The 20,938-nt window shown below is 41.4% G+C and overlaps 1 protein-coding gene across 1 annotated transcript in view; it reads right to left on the reverse strand.

Moving 5' to 3' along the window:
* Positions 1-760: 760 nt before the first annotated feature.
* MANBA (mannosidase beta) overlaps positions 761-20,938 on the reverse strand; it is a 118,546-nt gene continuing 98,368 nt past the window's right edge. The window contains exons 14-17 of the mRNA XM_049632135.1: positions 9,602-9,746; positions 5,859-6,001; positions 4,808-5,065; positions 761-1,795 (exon numbers count right to left, since the gene is read on the reverse strand). Coding sequence (XP_049488092.1) covers positions 1,571-1,795; positions 4,808-5,065; positions 5,859-6,001; positions 9,602-9,746 — 771 coding nt within the window. The 3' untranslated portion in view covers positions 761-1,570. The remainder of the gene's footprint in view (positions 1,796-4,807; positions 5,066-5,858; positions 6,002-9,601; positions 9,747-20,938) is intronic.

Below are 20,938 nucleotides of genomic sequence, written 5' to 3' on the forward strand. Positions count from 1 at the left end.
TTTAATTTTTTTTAATGTTTATTTATTTTTGAGAGAGAGAGGCAGAGCGCGAGTGGGGGAGAAGCAGAGAGAGGGAGACACAGAATCTGAAGCAGGCTCCCAACTCCGAGCTGTCAGTGTAGAGCCTGACACGGGGCTCGAACTCCTGTGCCAAGCCGTGAGATCATGACCTGAGCCCAAGTCAGTGGCAAAACCGACTAAGCCACCCAGGCACCCCTAATTCGTCTTGATTTTAAAGCCAGACTCTCACCGCCAGTCCATTCCATAACCAATTACATGATTCTTCCCAGGGAAACCCTTCAAACATCTTAATTTAGATTCTTTAAACGCTCCCAGTTTATCAAGTAGAATAAAAAGTTGCTGAGAGCTAAAGGGAAATCCATGCCCAGCACAATACTGGGCACAAATGAATGTTTATGGAATGATTAAATAAGCCACAGATGAAATATCATGTTGTCAGTGCAATTTACGTAACTTTTAATTTTTGATGTAGTTTCAAACTTATGGAAAGGTTGCAAAAGCAGTGTAAAAGAATTCCTACACACCTCATCTATTAACATTTTGACCCATTTGTTTCATTATCGATATAATTTATAAACATGATCATGTATAATAAAACAAATTTACAGCAATTTACAATTAATCAATATTAATATAAAATGATTGAAACCGAAGCTAAAAGAAACACCACTTTGTTGCCAGGGTCAACAAATATAAATCTAACTCACAGCCTTTGAATTGGAAAGTTCATTGGATTTAGCCACATCTACAACCCATACATAATTATGTATGGGTTGACATACATATGACACGCAGGTGACAGCATATGACACGCAGAAGTTTCCAGAGTGACCACAGTGATGTCCATTTCAATGTGAGCTTATTTTTCAAAGGAGAACCACTCTAAATGGCCTTTGAAAAAAAGAAGCTGTTATTGTCAAAACAATATTTTATAACAAAACCCACAAAGGAAAAAAGAACCCTACCCAAAAAAGTAATCAAATGGCGACAGCCAACACCCCAAACTTTCCAGCAACAAAAACAACAACGTGGCTACTACCCAGAAATCTCTCTCTGTTGTGACAGTTGAACCTCCATTTCCTCAGGGAATAATAACAAAGCAGCTTCACTGTGATTATTCATTATTTTTCAAAGCTAACTAGGAGAGGCCTACGTGACCTCACAACCTTCCACAGATACCGCAATGGTCATGTTCCTGCGATTCCCTGAGAGGACTTTATGTGTGGACTTCCTCTCCCGGGTAGGAGGAGGTGGCTGGGTTATAACTGGGTCATAACTGGGTCATGGCTTTGCTAAAGCTGTGGGGGCAGGGATAAAACTACGGTCCTGGCACAGAGGAACACCGATGCACAGCCTTGCTGGAGGATATCACCTGAGTAAACAACCTTTCCCGAAAGAATGCTCGGTACAAAGTCTTCACAGAGCGATGAATCAGATGTGTGGCCGCAAGCAGACACATTTCTCAGCCTCTTCAACTTGTCTTCCGCTTCGGCCGGTGCCTTCGAAATGCTTTATTCCAGAGTTCGCTGAAAATACAACCTGTAACCCCTCAGTAAGTGTCAGTCAGGGAAGTCACGTGAAAAGATTGCTCCAATTCACTCTTGCTGGTGGGTTTCCAAGGGTAAAATAATATAGTCCGTGTCTTTTCAGTCATGAGGAAACCATTGTCACTGAATCTCCCGGGGATGCTTCCTACATCTAACCAAACAAAGGGAGCGACAGCCGAGGTTTCCAGATCAAACACAAATGTGTCACCTTGCTGGGAGATGTTGGCCTGAAAGAAAAAGATAAATTAAGTGAACGATGAGGGGAGATCTATCTGTTCTACACACAATACCTATCGGAACATTTCTGTGGCCCATCAAGGAGCACATTCGCTACAACTTTGGTCCTGCAGTTGCCAAAGTCTTATATTCCATGCACTGTGTCAGATACTAAGAAAAAAAACACGGAAAATGTATTTAAGGCTGTGGGAAATTACCAAATTGTAATCTCAAGCCAAGTGTAGAAACATGCAGTCTCTAATTATTAAGGAGAGTGGTTCACAAGAAGCTCAAAAGGATTGTGTCCTTCACAGTTTTTCTCAGGGGATCAAGGGAGGAACATTTTTGCATAAGGGCTGGGAATGAAATGACTTTCTCAGGATATATGCGGCGCTGGCTGCAGAGCACAACCATGAAGCTTGTCTTCTGAAAAAATCCAGCAATCTAGACAGCCGCCTGCCAGGCACTTACAAAAGCTCTACCGTTGGAGCTTTCTCTCTTTCATTGCATGGTCCCATAAAGTCACATCATTAGCACTTTTAACATGTGTGAATCCCACACAATATCAGCAAAGGACAGTGCAGTTTCAGTCCTGCCATGAACTAGCCAATTAGCACATGCCAAAGTGAGGCCAGGTTGGGCTGTGCCCTGAGGATAGGGGTTTGTGAGGTTCTCAGTGTGAGCCTGCAGCTGAGTGTGATCTGGTATTTAAAGCTGTGCATTTGACATGAAACATGACTCCTCAACATGCACACATGCCACACGGTAGGGCTGACGTTACATATTATATGTGGCATGAAGAATTTCAGGGCACTGTTTTTACTATATATCATTTTGGCCTTACGTATCATGCAGGGTCCTGAGTTATAAACAAGAAACCGTACTTTGGAGAAAACAGAAAAGAAACTTAAGATGTTTTAGGTATCTCTCGGAGGGTCAGAGATTCAGGACTGAAGCAAGAGGTTACATTCCCAAATCATGCCGCCCAGCTGTTCGGTGAAGACCCTAAAGCAGTCAGTCCCAGGCATGCAATTCACACGGCTGGCCCCACATCCGGCCCACACAGCTGCCAGGAGGCCCCGGCTACTGCTGCTCCAAAGCCAAAGCCAGAAGCCACACTGGTGCCTGCTCCCTCGTATTGCCTTCTTCCAATCAGAAGTCGCATCTCAATCTCACTGCCGAGTCCAGGTTGGAGCTTGTACCCTGGCTTCAGGGAGCCATGGAAAACAATTTCCCAGCATCCTATTGGGGATAGCGCACCCAAGCGTCTGGCCTATATTAAGCGGGCAGCAAATGTTAGCTATGGTTACTATTATTACATCCCTTTAGGAAGGGCAGGTCTCATTGAAATCCCAATGAGGTAGGACAAAGGAACAAGTCCCACTTTTCTCTCACACCCACTTGTCCCAGGCTCATGAAGGCCTGGCTTAGGAAAGAGAAAGAGATTTCAAAATCCTAAGTCTAGAGATTGCAAATTTATCTGCTACATATTTTTTGGTTTTGTTCATTTTTTTTTTCTGGAAAGAAACTACATCAATGTATATAATTCCCTTCATAGCTGTTCCACATCAGTTCTTATAGATAATGCATTTCGTTATGTGAATATTTCGCTATTAAGAAAGATATGTTTTCAGTTCAAAGACTGAGTTTTTATATGATTAAGTAAATGCGTGATGCCTGGGTGGCTCAGTCAAGCGGCTCAGTCATTTCTCCAAAATGAAACCACTCTTCATTTCGGCTCAGGTCGTGATCTCATGGTCATGAGATCAAGCCCCACGTTGGGCTCCACACTGAGTGTGGAGCCTGCTAAGATTCCCCCCCCCCCCCCCGCCCCCCCCCGCTCCTGCAATTTTTCGCCCTCTCTCTTAAAAAAAAAAAAAAGTCTTAAGTAAACGCAATAAAAACCCTCTCACTAAAGCATTCTCAATTAAGTAAAGGTGTAAAACAAGCTTAAACTTCACTAAAATTAGAGAATAAAACTTTCTTGAAGAATACATTTAATCACGGTGTGTGGGGGAAAGGGTAGGAAAGGTTTTAAATCAACTATACAGATTCCAAGGTCTCCAGCTGCACAATTTTTATAACAACACATCCTGGTCATCCCATTTTTTTCTTGGCAATTATAGATTTGGTGATTGAGCTACTTTGAAGCAGTAAATCAAAGAGAGTAGAGGGAATTTCTTTTTTCTATTTTCGAGAGGGGGGAGGGGCAAACGGAGAGAGAATCTTAGGTAGGTCGATGTTGGGCTTGATCCCATGAACCATGAGATTATGACCTGAGCCAAAATCAAGAGTCTGATGTTCAACCAAATGAGCTACCCAGATGCCCCTGAGGAATGTTTTTAAAAATTGATTGACTCGGGGCGCCTGCGTGGCTCAGTCGGTTAAGTGTCCAACTTCAGCTCAGGTCATGATCTCAGGGCTCGTGGGTTCGAGCCCTGCGTCGGGCTCCGTGCTGACAGCTTGAAGCCTGCTTTGGATTCTGTGTCTCCTGCTCTCTCTGCCCCTCCCCTGCTCACGCTCTGTCTCTGTGTCTCAAAACTAAACATTAAAAAACATGCATAGACTTTACTTAAACACTCAAAATCAGCATGCTTCTCCTGGGGCTTCCTGGCTGCAGCATGTTACTCCTCCCCTCTACACAGGTTTGCTCCAGTGTCAATGCAGCACTTCATACTTCAAGAATGAGGCAGCAGAGCCCCGGGGACAGAGCCTGGAATGCAGTCAGTGCAGGAGCCATCAGCGGTGATGACTCCCACTGCCACTTCCTGCTCTCTGCTCCAGCCCCCCTCCGGAGGGGCCAAGGGATAGCAGGATGGCAGGAACCCTAAACTTTGACAAACACTGAGTTCGAAAAAAAGTCATTTGGTCTTTGCTTCTAGTGGAAAGAGGCTGACCTTTCCCAGGTCCCAGGTAAACTCAGCACCCAGGAGAAGTTTTGCAAAATGCAGGATGCAGCATGCTTGCCCCCAAAGCAGGGCAGGTCTGCAAGGCCACCGTGACCCCAGGCCACTGGTACTTACGGTGATGTGTGCCTTCTGGAGCCCCACGGTCTCATTCAGCGAAGACAGGAAGTGATGGTTGGTTGGGCTCACAAGTTGGTTGTCCGTTGAAAGGTAAAAGGAAACCACACAGCTTTGCCGGGTACAGTTCCCACAACGCCCCAACAATGCAGGCACCTGCTCCTTGTATAGGAGAACGGCCTTCCCTGCTTCCATGACAAAACGCTCGGTCTCAGAGGAGCACAAGGGCTCCAGGGAACTCCACGTGTGGACTCTCACCTAGGGAGACACAAGACAGAGCAAAACCAAACATTCTTGGTTACTTGGTTACTATTGTGTTTTTTGTTTTTGTTTTTGTTTTGTTTTTTTTTTTAGAGAACACCAGTAATAATAGATGCAAGTCAGAACAGCAGAACTGGTTAAGAGCCTATGAACCCTGGGTTGAACAGGGTTCGACCAGTCCTACTATGTAGTACCATGTAACTGAGCAAGTGACTCGACTTCTCGAAGGCTCTGTTTCTCCACATGTAAAATGAGAATAATAACAGCACTGGCTTCACAGGCGGTTGTAAGAATTAAACAAAGTAATCCATGGAACACACACGACCTGGTGTATTATTGTTATTCTATAACCGTCACCTATTCACAGTGTCCTCCAAATTGCAGCCTCCCAGGACTGCTTTGAGGTTCTTTTTTTTTTTTTAATTTTTTTGTTTTTAGAAATTTTTTTAACGTTTATTTATTTTTGAGAGACAGAGACAGAGTACGAGTAGGGGAGGAGCAGAGAGAGAGGGAGACACAGAATCAGAAGCAGGCTCCAGGCTCTGAGCCATCAGCACAGAGCCTGACACGGGGCTCGAACTCACGAACTGTGAGATCATGACCCGAGCTGAAGTCAGATGCTTAACCAACTGAGCCACCCAGGTGCCCCAGGGTTTCTTTGAGGTTCTACCCTCTCTTTTTGCCTAGCATTGTTTTCTCTTTTCTTTTTCCTGCAAGAACTATAACCAAATCACTCAAGAAATAATCAAAAACTCTCCATCTTAAAGAGAAAAAAAACCAAGCAACTTACAGTGAGTGTCGCTTTACAGTCAGAGTGAAGGTCTGACACACCATAGATGAAAAACGCATCTTGATCCTCAAATCCCACTGGCAACAGTGGAGCGAAGAAATGTCGAGCAAAGTAATGAAGCATTTTCCACTTTCCTCCATATTCTAAAAATAGTAAAGTTAAGACATGGCCAGGGTGAGACAGTCAGGGTTATCCTGCCCGTGGTCCAGCTGTGCCTGACTTGTCAGGATTCCAGGGACTGGGCACAGGAGGGAGAGTCCACAGGGGCAGGAACGCACATTTGTTGAGGGCTCAGAACATTCTGGACATTACCTCATGGCATTCTTACATCTTTAACATCTTTAACATCTACCTTACAAATGAGGAAACGGAGGCTCAAGCCATTAAATCAAACATGCCACAGGCAGTACTTTGAGCCCAGACCTGACTCCTAGGTAGCACTTTCTCATACATAATTCTGCTTCCAGGAGCTCAGTGTACCAAAGGTCCTTTTTACTACATACACATGAAGAAGGAAATCAGTAGGGCGGTAATAAAAATGTTACATATATTAGTAATCGTAAGAAAATGTTACAATTGTATCAAATATTATAAATATTCATTTATAAGAGTTATGGAGAACGCAGTCAATAATATTGTAATAACTTTATATGGTGACAGATCGTAACTACACTTAATCATGGTGGGCACTTTGTAATGTACACAAATGTCGAATCACTACACAGCACACCTGAAAAAAGCATAGAACACTGAAAAAAATTTAAAAAGTAACAGAAAGAGTTATTTAAAACTCACAGTCTCCTTTTCCCATACACACAAAATCCTCTGAGTGAAATAAAACCACCATTATCACAAATACCTCTGGCAAATGTAGACTGGAGAACACACAGATGACAATTCATGGCAGTTGCTCAGATACAATTAGAAGCTTTTGAGAATCTATTATTTCTGTGCCCTGTTGGCATGTGTGGTATGCTTAATCCACAAACTAAAATATATGTTCAACATGCCTCTATTTCAGAAAGAAGATCTTTCCCCACAAAGCACTGCACTTCTGAACAACTTCAAGAGAGATGGCAGGAAGGGAAGCGGGGAGGAGGGGTGAGGGGGTGGGGTGTGGGGGGGGAGATGTCATGTCCAGAATTCACAGTGCACGCTGCTGACATGTAGGAATGTGGTTTGAAGTTCAAATAGAAAGAATTTCTTCCAATTTTGCAAATTTCAACTCTCAGCCCTTCAGTCACAACTCATAATAGTTCCCCTTAAAAACAACAAACAGGGAGGGGTGGACAGGCCTTTCCTATTAGATCTATAAAATGAACTAGAACTTACACAATTGACCTTGAATAATATGGGGGTTAATATGCACCAAACCCTGTGCAGTCAGAAATCTGTGTGTAATTTTGACTCCCCCAAAATTTAACTACTAATAGCTTACTATTGACCAGAAGCCTTACCAATAACATAAACTCAATTAACCATATTTTGTGTGTTGTATATATTATATTCTGTGTTCTTACTATAAAGCAAGCTAGGGAAAAGAAAATATTAAGAAAGTCATAAGGAAGACAAAATACATTTATAGTACTGTACTGTATTTACCAAAAAAATCCTAATATTACTGGACCCACACAGTTCAACCCCATGTTGTTCAAGGGTCAACTGTATTTGGAAAGCTTTCTCATAAATGGAAGATGGCTCAGACCTGAGGTGACTTGCACACTCTCACATGTGGTATTCATTACAGGGAAGACCTCACATGCACAGTTCTAACTTCATGGTCACACGCAGAATACAGGAGAACAGCAATGGAAACAAAAGGTCTCACTAGGACACACACTAGTTGCTAATCAGTGACAAAGTATGGATACCAATATAATATCCTACATAATCAGCTAAAAATGCTATGTGATTTCTGGCTTTTCCATTAGCTCTGTAACTGTCCAAGTTGATGAGCCAAGCAAAATAAAATGTCCAGGTGGATTTCTGTATTTGCAAAATTGTAACTAAAAATGAGGCTTATTTTTTAAAAGGAAATATATAAGAATCTTTCGGTTCCAAGCAGCTATGATACCTTTGAGGTATCAGTATTTCAGGTGATAAGAGGTGACACATACTTTTCCCTACCCCACCTGCACACCAGATTTATTGAGCCATTGAAGCAGAATTAAACAGAGGCTATGAGGCTGCCCAGAGCAAGAACACACACAGCATAACCTGTCACACCTTCTCTCAGGCTCTTGCTTTCGGTAACGGGTAGAAGAAGATGGTGAGCCTCTCCATGGAGGCACCATCCTGCAAGAGTTTAGAAAACAAATTCTTGCTCTGCCATCATACACCTGTACTTGGGTTTAGTCACCCTTTCTAAAGAACTCATTCAGGGGCGCCTGGGTGGCTCAGTCGGTTAAGCAGCCGACTTCGGCTCAGGTCATGATCTCGAGGTCCGTGAGTTCGAGCCCCGCGTCGGGCTCTGTGCTGACAGCTCAGAGCCTGGAGCCTCTTTCAGATTCTGTGTCTCCCTCTCTCTGACCCTCCCCTGTTCATGCTCTGTCTCTCCCTGTCTCAAAAATAAATAAAACGTTAAAAAAAATTTTTTTTTTTAAATAAAGAACTCATTCAAAGAATCTGCATGCAGTCATTTAAGGGAAGAGTTACAAAGACTGGACTCTTCCAGTTCTTGAACTAAACTCTGCTCCAGGAGTCCACAAGCTCAGCCACATACAGAAGGCAGGGTCAGGGTCTAAGTGTCTCTGAACAATATCTCTTTGTCCAGCTTTAAGCGTCCCAGAAAGGCTACTCCCCCCGCGTCTACCCCTGATTCTCATTCAATACTCTTTTATCTGGTTGGTGTTGATAAAGACTTTGGTCAGAGAAACTGGATCAAAACTCCAATTTCCTGCAAGAGGTGATTCAGCACTAATGAAAGCATGCAGGCAATGGACTCCTTTGGATTTACTTCCACAGCTAATTTAAGAGCCTCCCCCAGCAAAGTGGCTTTTTTACTTTATGGCCTTGCCTCATTTTTGACCCAAAACATTTGTTTATATTTCTGACTGAACTTTGCTTCAAACCACCTCTAGTGAACGCCAAAGAATCATTATTACTCCATACTTTTAAAAATGTATCAAAACAGAATAATTCAACTGCAGGCACCATGCCAGTCTTATGTGTTGCCAACTAAACGGGTTCAACTGATAACTCTTCCTACTTGGATTTCTGACTCTACTACCTTTCTCCTAGAGATAAATAAGGCAAAAATAAGACCTTAGAAGTCTTAAGTGGTGGTGGTGGTGGGGGGTGCTTAAAGGGGAATCTAGGAAAAGGATATTCTAACACTTACTTGGGCCAGCCTTCCACATGGTTGAATTCATCTAAATAATTTAGAAGAAAAGATGCTTAAGTAAATACTTCTTTTGCTTGGAAAGTCCTCGTAATTAAATTCAAATTTTTAAGCAATAATGATGAGACACATGGCTGAGATCTTCATGCATGAATCTATCCCCTGGATTAGCTCGCTTTTGTGACTTTGCACAGCCCAGAACTCAAACCGGGCTGCCTCTGAGGCTCCCCCCAAAAGACTAGGAAGGGGGGCGGGTTGGTTCATAGGCTACTGGGGAACCTCCCCTCCCCTGCGAAGGGGTTCTACTTGGGTTAATTTGACCCCTCAGGCCCTGTGCTTTCTCAGTGCCTCTTCACACAGGTATTGCTTTCTCTCACATGCACAAAGATGCTGAAACACTTACCTAGGGAAGCCCAGGAGGGAGCCTGCCAGATATCATTCAGCTGCCAATAAAGTGCGCCCATGGTGTGTCCTTTTCCATCCACTATCTCGCTGCGACTGCGGCGGTAGAATTCAGTCTCTATTTTGACACACTGAGCCTGCATCACCTGATTCAGGGGAGAGCATTGAAGCACGGGTGTTATTGTTCGATGTGAGTGTTTAGGTCTGAGAAAACAGCAGGCTTGAGGGTGTTTTTTAAAGTTGTGTGTAAGCGTTTTATTTTATTTTTTGAGAGACAGAGAGAGACAGAGCACGAGCAGGGGAGGAGCAGAGAGAGGGAGACACAGAATCCGAAGCAGGCTCCAGGCTCCCAGCTGTCAGCACAGAGCCTGACGTGGGGCTCAAACCCACGAACCACGAGATCATGAGCTGAGTTGAAGTCAGACGTTTAACCGAGACACCTAGGCACCCCTTCCCTCTCTCTCTTTCTGCCTCTCCCCGCTCCTCTGCCACTGCCCCTCTCTGCCCCTCCCCTGCTCGCTCTCTCTCTCTCTCTCTCAAAAATAAATAAACATTTGAGAAAAAGGAGAAGACAAAAAGAGAGAGGACAGAACCTAGCAGCCAAAGAGGATGCATGTAGTGAGGGGAAAATGCACAGGCCCAGAATGAAAGGCCAGGGTGGCCAGAGAGCAAAAAGCCCAGAGCATGGGGCGCCTGGGTGGCTCGGTCGGTTAAGCGTCCGACTTCAGCTCAGGTCATGATCTCACAGTCCGTGAGTTCGAGCCCCGCGTCGGGCTCTGTGCTGACAGCTCAGAGCCTGGAGCCTGTTTCAGATTCTGTGTCTCCCTCTCTCTGACCCTCCCCTGTTCATGCTCTGTCTCTCTCTGTCTCAAAAATAAATAAATGTTAAAAAAAAAAAAAATCAAAAAGCCTGGAGCAATGGAAGAGAGGCCAGTGAGATTCCAGGATCAGACCTGGGAACGTTTTGGTGTGTGCCCTAGAGGCAACTGGAAGTCACGGAAAGCCTGTATGCTGACAGGTGAAGTGACCAGATTTGCATGCCCACAAGAAGACACTACTGACTGAAAGAAGAACGGACTGCAGGGGCTAGGAGTGGGAGACCATTCAATGTGGGACTGGACTCTTCTAGGATCCACATTTATAAAGTAGGAAAGAAGTAAAATAGGAAAGAGGTTAAATAGGAAACAGGAAAGACAAATAAGAAAGAAGTAAAAACAGAATTCTGAAGTGGGAACAAAATATCAGCGTATAACCAGAGTAGGAAATTATCTCTTTCCGGCAAAAAAGAAAACTTCTAGGACAAAGCCATAACCTATGAAATAGTCATGCTTGTGCTTAACTGGATCTAATTCAGAGGACACCTAGATATTTTACTCATAGCCTTGGTAGAGGTGATTTGGATTTTCTTTTTCTCCATGGTGAATTTAAGCTTCTTTTCAGGGGGAAAAAAAATCTCAGGGGCATCCAATTATTTACATTGCTCCAAATTCTTTTCCAATCTTTGTTAACACATGTGGTAACATATACATTTGTAACTTAGTGTAACTTAGTTTTCACATGTGTACATTTCCATGCCCCGCACTGGCTAGCATCGCTGTGCTTTATGACAACTTTTTTTTTTTTTTTTTTCAACGTTTTTTTTTTTTTTTTTGGGACAGAGAGAGACAGAGCATGAACGGGGGAGGGGCAGAGAGAGAGGGAGACACAGAATCGGAAACAGGCTCCAGGCTCCGAGCCATCAGCCCAGAGCCTGACGCGGGGCTCGAACTCACGGACCGCGAGATCGTGACCTGGCTGAAGTCGGACGCTTAACCGACTGCGCCACCCAGGCGCCCCAGCATCGCTGTGCTTTAAATGGCTATACAGTTTTACCACTGTGTGATTAATCATTCCTCAATTATTAGGCATTTGAATGGTTTCCAGTTTTGTTTCTTTAAATGCAGGAGCTAAGAACATTTTACGTTCTTGTGTTCTTTATGCAACAAATGTTGGACTCCTTACTGCATATTGGTATATTAGATTCCAGTCAAGAGGTTGCTATAAATTGGTGGCCCCCAAGCTGACCTTTGCCCCACACAGATTTTAATTGGCTCAGAGGCAGGGGTTCTTGTTTTGTTTTGTTTTGTTTTGAAGCAGATGTTTTTTGTTTCTTATTTGGATGTTATTTAATGTCTTAAGTCAGGGTTTATATGTTCCATTTTGCCACAATTCCCAATAGCCATACTCCCATGCATTTAAAATACCCGCCTGATGGGGTGCCTGGGTGGCTCAGTCGGTTAAGCGGCCGACTTCGGCCCAGGTCACGATCTCGCGGTCCGTGAGTTCGAGCCCCGCGTCGGGCTCTGTGCTGACAGCTCAGAGCCTGGAGCCTGTTTCAGATTCTGTGTCTCCCTCTCTCTCTGCCCCTCCCCTGTTCATGCTCTGTCTCTCTCTGTCTCAAAAATAAGTAAATGTTAAAAAAAAATTTTTTTTTAATAAAAAAATAAAATAAAATACCTGCCTGGTCCCCCCAAACATCTGAATTTCCAGTCTCTATTTCAATTTTCAGAACTATACTTGCAAGATATATTTATTTTGGTCTATCTATTCTAACAATTTCCTCGCTGTAGTTTATCTTTTCTGGTTTAATAGGTAAATATTTACAGTCTTTGAGAATTTTTAAACTTAAAAACTTTGTTTACAAGCATGCAGGATTGCCTACCCCTTAGGGCTAGCAACGAAAGGCAAATGGCACTAGGCAAGCCCTAACTAGTGGCCTGTCACATCTGAACTTGGTGTGAAGGAGGATAATCGAGACTCTAGTGCTCCGGCTCTGGCACAGTGCAGTGGACACCACAGACAGACGGTTTCACGCCAGTATCGTGGATCTGGGTTTACCCAAATCGGTGGATGCCAATCAGGGCTAATGAATGACACCTTTGTTCATAAAGATGCAGAAGGCCATTGCCCACTATGCTTCTTAACGGGACGTTGTACAATCGCACTTCCCTAGAAAATCCCTGGAATTGCCTCTTTCCTTTTCAAAACTGGACGTGTATGTATATACTCCTGCATCCTTCCCTAAAGAGGACAGCCTTTGCACATAAGAAGGATAAATGCTTAGTCATTTCCTAGGCTACTCAGTCCCTCTGTTAGCAGACAAATCTTATTTTAGTTTCAAAAAAGTCTATTTTCAGCAGCTTGCTTGATTACACTTATGAAATCAGTCTCCTTGGAGAAACAGATGGTAGGGTAAAAAGAAATTGGACCAGGACACCAAGACCTAGGTTCCAATTCCAGCTTTGCCACTGTGATGGAGATTGCCAACTGTTTACAAAAACCCATTACCCCTGTCCTCCAGGGTGACAGAGCTGTAGGAGGGCTACATGCTCCAGAAGCACACCCCTTGCCCTTGGAACTAGGGGTAGCCATGTGACTAAGCCCTCCTGACAGAATGTGACTTATATTCTTTATATACTTAAAAGTATCCTGAGGATAAGAATCTTCCAATCTAGCCATGTTATAAACTGATACAATTTATACCATACAATTCACCTGTGTGTTTTCCAATTCATTGGCTTATAATGTAGGCACAGGTTGTGCACTCCCTCCACTACCTAATTCCAGAATGTTATCACCCCAAAAGGAAACACAGTACTGTACTGGTTAACAGCCACTCCTCATTCTCCCTTCTCCTCCTTATGTGAAAACTACTCATCTCCTTTTTGTCTCTATGGATTTACCTATTCTGGACATTTCATATCAGTGGGATGATACAATATACGGCCTTTGTGACTGGCTTTCTTCACTTAGCATAATGTTTTCAAGGTTCATCCATGTTGTAGCATGTATCATTATTCAATTCCTTTTTATTGCTGAGTAATATTTCATTGTATAGGTATGCCACATTTTATTTATCCATTCACGAGTTGATAAACATTTGGATTGTTTTAACTTGTTGGCTCTGAAAAATGCTAGGAACATTTGTGCACAAGTTTTTGCGTGAACACGTGTTTCAATATTCTCAGATATATACCTAAAAGTAGAACTTCTGAGTCCTATGGTAACTCAATGTTTAACTTTTTGAGAAACTGACAAGCTTTTCCACAGCAGTTGCATCACTTTACATTCCCACCAGCAACCATACGAGGGTTCCAATTTCTCTACATCCTTACTGTGATGGTTAACTTTACGTGTGAACTTGACTGGGCTACGGGATGCCCAAATGGCTGGTAAAATGATTTCTGAGTGTACCTGTCAGGATGTTTCTAGGGATTCAGAAGAGTAAATAAAGAAGATCCATCCTCACCAATGTGGGTGGGCATCATCCAATCAGTTGAGGGCCTGAATTAAACAAAAAGCAGAGGAAGACCATTTCTCTTTCTTTTTTGACTTGGGATATCCATCTTCTGCTCTCAGACAATGGGGCTCCTGGTTCTTGGGCCTTTGGACTCCAGAACTTACACCAGTGGCCCCTGAGTTCTCAGACCTTTAGAGTCAAATTGCATTACACCACTGGCTTTTCTGGTTTTCCATCTTGTGGATGGATTGTAGGACTTCTCAGCTTCCATAACTGTGTAAGCCAATTCCTACAATAAATCTCATATATATTCGTGTGTATATCTTATTGGTTCTGTTTCCCTGGAGAACCCTGAACAATACACTTACCAATAATTCTTTATTATTAATATTATAGATATTCCAGTGGGTATGAGTGGTTATCTGTGGTTTTGACTTGCACTTCCCTAGTGACTAACGATGTTAAGAATATTTTCATGGTACTTATTGGCCATTTTCTTTGGAGAAATGTTTATTTGAATATTTTGCTTGTTTTTTAATCTAGGTGTCTTTTTCATTAGTGAATTTAAGAGTTCTTATACATATTATGGATCCTTATTACATATGTGACTCACAAAATTTTTCTCCCATCCTGTGGATTATCTTTTTGCTATTGTGATATTGACCTCTGACACACAAAAGTCTCTAATTTTGATGAAGTACAACTTACCTATTTTTTCATTGGTTGCTTGTGTTTTAGGTGTCATATCTAAGAAACTGTTGCCAAATCAAAATTCACAACGATTTACACCTATGTTTTCTAAGAATTTTATAAATTCAGCTCTTTTTTTTTTAGTATTGATTTATTTTTGAGACAGAGAGACTCAGAGTGCAAGCAGGGAGGGTCAGAGAGAGAGGGAAACACAGAATATGAAGCAGGCTCCAGGCTCCAAGCCATCAGCACAGAGCCCGATGCGGGGCTCGAACTCACAAACTGCGAGATCATGACCTGAGCCGAAGATGGACGCTTAAGCGACTGAACCACCCAGGCACCCCTATAATTGTAACTCTTATATTTAGATTTCATCCATTTTAAGTTAATTCTTGTATATGATATGAGGTCGGGCTCCACATTCATTCTTCTACATGTGGATATCTCTTTTCCAGCACCATTTGTTCAAAACACTATTCTGTCTCCATTTTATTGTCTTGGCACCCTTATAGAAAATCATTTGATCATGGACTTATTTGATTATTTCTGGACTCTGAATTCTATTCAATCAACCTACATGTCTGGCCTTAGGTCAATACCACACTATCTTGATTACTGTAGCTTTGTAGTTATGTTTTCAAAGCAGGGAATGTGAATCTTCCAAATTTGTTCTTTTTCCAGATTTTTTTTTCCATTTTGGATACTTTGCATTTCCATATGTATTTTAGGATCATTTTCCCCATTTCTCTGAAAATGGCATTAGGAATTTTGATAGGGATTATGTTGAATCTGTATATCAATTTGAGGAGTCCTGCCATCTTAACAATATTAAGTTTTCCAATCCATGAACACAGATGTCTTTCTATTTCTTTAATTTCTTTCTTTTTTTTTTTTTTTTCAACGTGTTTTTTTTTTTTTTTTTTTTTTTGGGGAGAAGAGAGACAGAGCATGAACGGGGGGGGGGCAGAGAGAGAGGGAGACACAGAACCGGAAACAGGCTCCAGGCTCCGAGCCATCAGCCCAGAGCCTGACGCGGGGCTCGAACTCACGGACCGCGAGATCGTGACCTGGCTGAAGCCGGACGCTTAACCGACTGCGCCACCCAGGCGCCCCTCTTTAATTTCTTTCAATAATGTTTCCTAATTTTCATAGTGCAAATCCTGTATCTATTTGGTTACATATATTCCAAAATATTTTATTCTTTGTGATACTATTGTAAATGTTATTGTTTAATTTCATTTTCAAATTGTTCATGCTTAGAATATAACTGATATTTGTATATTGATCTCCTACCCTACAATGTTGTTGAATTAACTTATTTGCTCTCCTAGGTTTTTAGGTGGATTTTTTTATGTTTTTCCATACATAAGATCATGTTATCTGCAGACAGAGATAGTGTTATTTCTTCCTTTCCAATTTGGATGTCTTTTATTTGATTTTCTTGCTTAATTATTTTGGCTAGAATCTTCAGTACAATATTGAATAGAAGTGGCAAGACTATCTTGCTTCTTATCTTAGGAAGAAAACTTTGTCTTTCTGTCTTTCACTATTCAATGATATTAGCGATGGGTTCTCCATAAGTTGTCACACCAGGTTGAGGAAGCCCTCTTCTTGTCCTAGTTTGTTGAAAAAAAATTTTATCACAAAAATGTATTGGACTTTGTCTAATGCTTTTTCTTCATCTACCAAGATTATCATGTAGTTATTTGTCCTTTATTCTATTAATATGGTATATTACATTGATTGACTTTCACATGTTGAACCAATCTTGCATTCTGGGATAAATCCCACTTCATTATGGTATATAGAGTATAGTGTATAGTGTATATACTGCTGGATTTGGATTGTTAGTATTTTATTGAAGATTTCTTTCCATCTATACTCATAAAAGATAATAGTCTCTGTTTGCTTTTCTTATATCTTTGTCTGGTTTTAGTATCAGAACAAAACTGGTTTTGCAGAATGAGTTAGGAACTGTTTTCCCCTCTTCCATTTTTTGGGAAGAATTTGTGAAAGACTGGTATTAATTCTTCTTTAAATATTTTTTTTTTTAGAATTCACAAGTGAAGCTATCTTTGTAGGGGGAAGTTTTTTTTATTATGAATTCAATCTTTTTAGTTGTCATAGGTCTACTCAGATTTTCTATTTCTTCTTGAGTCAGTTTACATAATTTGTGTCTTTCTATGAAAAGAACTTGCTGTTTCATCTAGGTTAAATGACTTACTGTCATACAATTATTTACAGTATTCTGTTATCAATCTTTTTATTTCTTTAAGGTCAACAGTAGTGTTGTCCCTTTCATTTCTAATATAGTAATTGGAATCTTCTCTTTTTTTTTCTTGGCCAGTATAGCTATAGTTTTTTCAATTTTGTTGAGCATTTCAAAGAACTAACTTTTGGTTTTATTGACTTTCTCTATTGTTCCAATAAGGCCTTTTTTAATGTGCCAAATTTCTGATGTCTGCTTTATTTAACTGCTACAAATTGATGTTATAATTCAACCGAACACCTCAGTAGTTAAAGAACTTTCCTTATCTTAATTGTGAAGGGATATAATATCATAGTTTAAAAGGCAGAAACTTGCTGCATTCATTGCCTGAGAACTTGGGCAAAATACTTAACCCTTCTGAGCCTGTTTACTCAACTATAAAATGAAAACAGTAACACAGATATGTTGTTAGGATTACATGAGAAGATATACAAAGCATCTCATGGCCCAGGGCCAGTCATGTCATAGATACCCAAAGAATTCTGACAGTCTACTAGCCTGCTAAATTACATGTTGCATATATATTAGTATGTAATGTACTCTATTAATAATATCACATTCATTCCCCTTCTTTACCCATCCCATTCATCTTAGAAGCTCAGCATGGCTTGGATCTTCTATCACATCTCAGTGCTGCTTACCAAACAAATAACTGTTCCAGAGTGGCAAGTATCATCAACACCTGGGCCTACAACATAGAATGCCTTTTTTCTCATTCTTGTGATCAAGTTACATGCAACACAGGAATATAAAATGGACCCTAAAGAATATGAATCTCTTGAGGTGCCTGGGTGGCTCAGCTGGTTAAGCGTCCAACTCTTGCTTTCAGCTTATGTCATGATCTCACAGCCCGTATCAGGCCCTGTACTGGCAGTGCAGAATCTGCTTGGGATTCTCTCTCTCCTTCTCGCTGCCCCTCCCCCACTCATGCTGGCGCTGTCTCTCTCAAAATAAATAAACCTAAAAATATATATATGAATCTCTTAAGGATATCCCCAAGCATCTAGCCTTCATTGCATGCTCAACAAATATGTGAAGAACAAATGAAGGCACTAGAGGGAGCTATAAGCTAAGGGGTTAGTAAAGACTATCTCCAGCCCAGCTTGCTCTCTGAGTCTTAGGCTAGTTAAGAGGCCATGCTGGCAGAGTAAGTTGCCTTAACAGTTCAGAAGTGTTAGTACAGACAGTCCTCAAACAAGGCAGTGAGGCCTGTGTGACACAGCTTAAGAGAGTATGCCTAGGTAAGTAGGCTATTTGGAATACAATATAACAGGATAAGGTAGGAGATGGAAAGGTGAGGCAAGATTATTTTGGAATATTAGAAGAGTTAAAGAAGTAAAATCCTAGGATACTTTTGCTGTTAGAAGATAAGATAGGGACAGATCTAAATGTGAAGGAACGTACTGCATAGCTTTCTCAGCCAAGATTTTTCTGAAAGTTGCAAAAAAAATGCTTAATAGAATGTCTTAAAACATGGTACACATGCAGATACCCTGTTCTTCAGAATAGTAGGACAGACAATGACAAAAAGAACAGGGGGTGGAATTAGGAACAGAGAAAATGGACCTAAGAAAGGTTTTTATTTCTTTTTTAATTTTTTTTAACGTTTATTTTTGCGACAGAGAGAGACAGAGCGTGAACGGGGGAGGGTCAGAGAGAGAGGGAGACACAGAATCTGAAACAGGCTCCAGGCTCTGAGCCATCAGCACAGAGCCTGATGCGGGGCTTGAACTCACGAACTGCAAGATCATGACCTGAGCCGAAGTCGGACGCTCAACCGACTGAGCCACCCAGGTGCCCCAAGGTTTTTATTTCTAATGCACAGGTCAAAGATGATTGTTCTAAAGTCAAATGAGCAAGGGGAGAAAGAACATTTTACTCTAACATTTCCTGTCTATCTTTCAGTCAAGAAAATCCAACAATAAAAACAAAAAAAATCATAATTTTAATTTTTTTCATCTCAGATCCCAGCTAGTACATCAGAAGCTTCCAAGGTAGAACTAACAAGGACAAATCCAATTCCAAGCCAATGCCTGGTAAGACACCAGTGCTAGTTTTTTTTTTAAGTTTACTTGTTTATTTTGAGAGAGAGAGAGAGCATGCAAGCAAGCAGGGTAAGAGAGAGAGAGAGAGAGAATCCCAAGCAGGCTTCATGTTGTCAGTGCAGAGCCTGACTTGGGGCTCAATCCCATGAGCCACGAGATCATGATGTGAGCCAAAATTAAGAGTCAGACGCTTAGCCAACTGAGCCATCCAGGTGCTAAATTATCAGATGAAAGCCATCACCAACAAAAACCAGCTCCTAACTATGTGCCTCTGATGCTAATGAGTTCAAAAAGAACAATTATTTCTCTCAGTTCTCTGAATGTGGTTTTGCGGAGGGGGCACCTGGGTAGCTCAGTTGGTTAAGCACTGATTCTTGATTTCACCTCAGGTCATGATCTCACAGTTCATGAGATACAGCCCTGCATTGGGCTCTGTGCTGACAGCATGGCACCTACTTGGGAATCCCTCTCTCTCCCTCTCTCTCTGCCTCTCCCCTCTGGTCGTACACACACTCTCTCTCAAAAAACAAAAGATAAAAAATAAAAATTAATTAATTAATTAACAAACTTAAAAAATTTTACCTTGAACGTGGTTTTGAGGAAATAGAATAAAGTAATAGTAATAGTAATAAAATGAACAGCTGGGAGGAGGACAGCCAGCATGAAAAACAGCAGCTGAAAAGGTTCACATGTGTATACACACAAATAAGGATCATCCTATTTCATATACCAAAACTGAGACACTTTTATAGAATAGTGGCTGTGAAAAGCTAATCATGATGAACTTCAACACTTTAAAAGGGACAGATACCAACTTTACCTTTTAACTTGTATTCTGTGAGGTAAGTTCACAAATTACACATCACACTGGTAAAACTTCCCTAACTGATAAGCTGATGGTTAAAACAATAAAATTCTCAGGGGCGCCTGGGTGGCTCAGTCGGTTAGATGGCCGACTTCGGCTCAGGTCATGATCTCACAGTCCGTGAGTTCGAGCCCCGCATCGGGCTCTGTGCTGACTGCTTCAGAGCCTGGAGCCTGTTTCAGATTCTGTGTCTCCCTCTCTCTCTGACCCTCCCTCATTCATGCTCTCTGTCTCAAAAATAAATAAATGTTAAAAAAAAAATTTTTTTAATAAAACAATAAAATTCTCTTTATCGGTTTATCACCTTCCAAAAAAGAGTGTTCTTTTGGCTAACAGTTTTCTGCTTCAGCTTCCATCCAGAATTTTATGTTTTTATACAGGAGAAAACTGATGAGGGTGAGCAAGAGTCTGGATAAAAACTGGCATATTTTTAGGTGTTAAGACGCAAAACTTAAAATGTGATATTTAACAAAAACCTCTAATCTACTTCAGATCAACTCATATGATTGGGATTAGGCTCCTGCCTTATCTCTCCAAACTTGAAACAAGTATGGAAAAAACATCAGATAAAAAAGCAGTGGCTTGGAGCACCTGGGTGGCTCAGTTGGTTAAGCGTCTGACTTTGGCTCAGGTCATGATCTCATGGTTCATGAGTTCAAGTCCCACGTCGCACTTTGTGCTGACAGCTTAGAGGCCAGAGCCTGCTTCACATTCTGCGTTTCCCTCTCTCTCTGCTGCTTCCCCACTCACACTCTGCTTCTCTCTCTCAAAAATAAATAAATATTTACAAAATTTTAATAAGCAGTGGCTTTAATACAGTCTTACAGTTTTGATAGTTTCTTACAAAGTTAAACATAAATTTACCATATAACTGAGCAATTTCACTTGTGTATTTCAACCCAAAGGAAATGAAAATACGTGCACAAAGATTTGTATGCAAATATTCACAGTAGTGCTATTCATAAGTCAAAGATTGATAATAATCCAAATGTCCACCAACTGATGAATGTATATATAAAACATGGTATATCCATTACAACAGAATGCCATCGAGCAAGAAAGAGGAATGAAGTACAGGTACACGCCACAACATGGAAGGACTTCAAAAACAGTGTGCTAGGTGAAAGAAGCCCGATGGCTGATGCAAACATCACACATTGTATGAGTCTAGTTATATGAAACGTTGAGAA

The sequence above is a fragment of the Panthera uncia genome, chromosome B1, assembly GCF_023721935.1.
Source record: "Panthera uncia isolate 11264 chromosome B1, Puncia_PCG_1.0, whole genome shotgun sequence".
Lineage (NCBI taxonomy): Eukaryota > Metazoa > Chordata > Mammalia > Carnivora > Felidae > Panthera > Panthera uncia.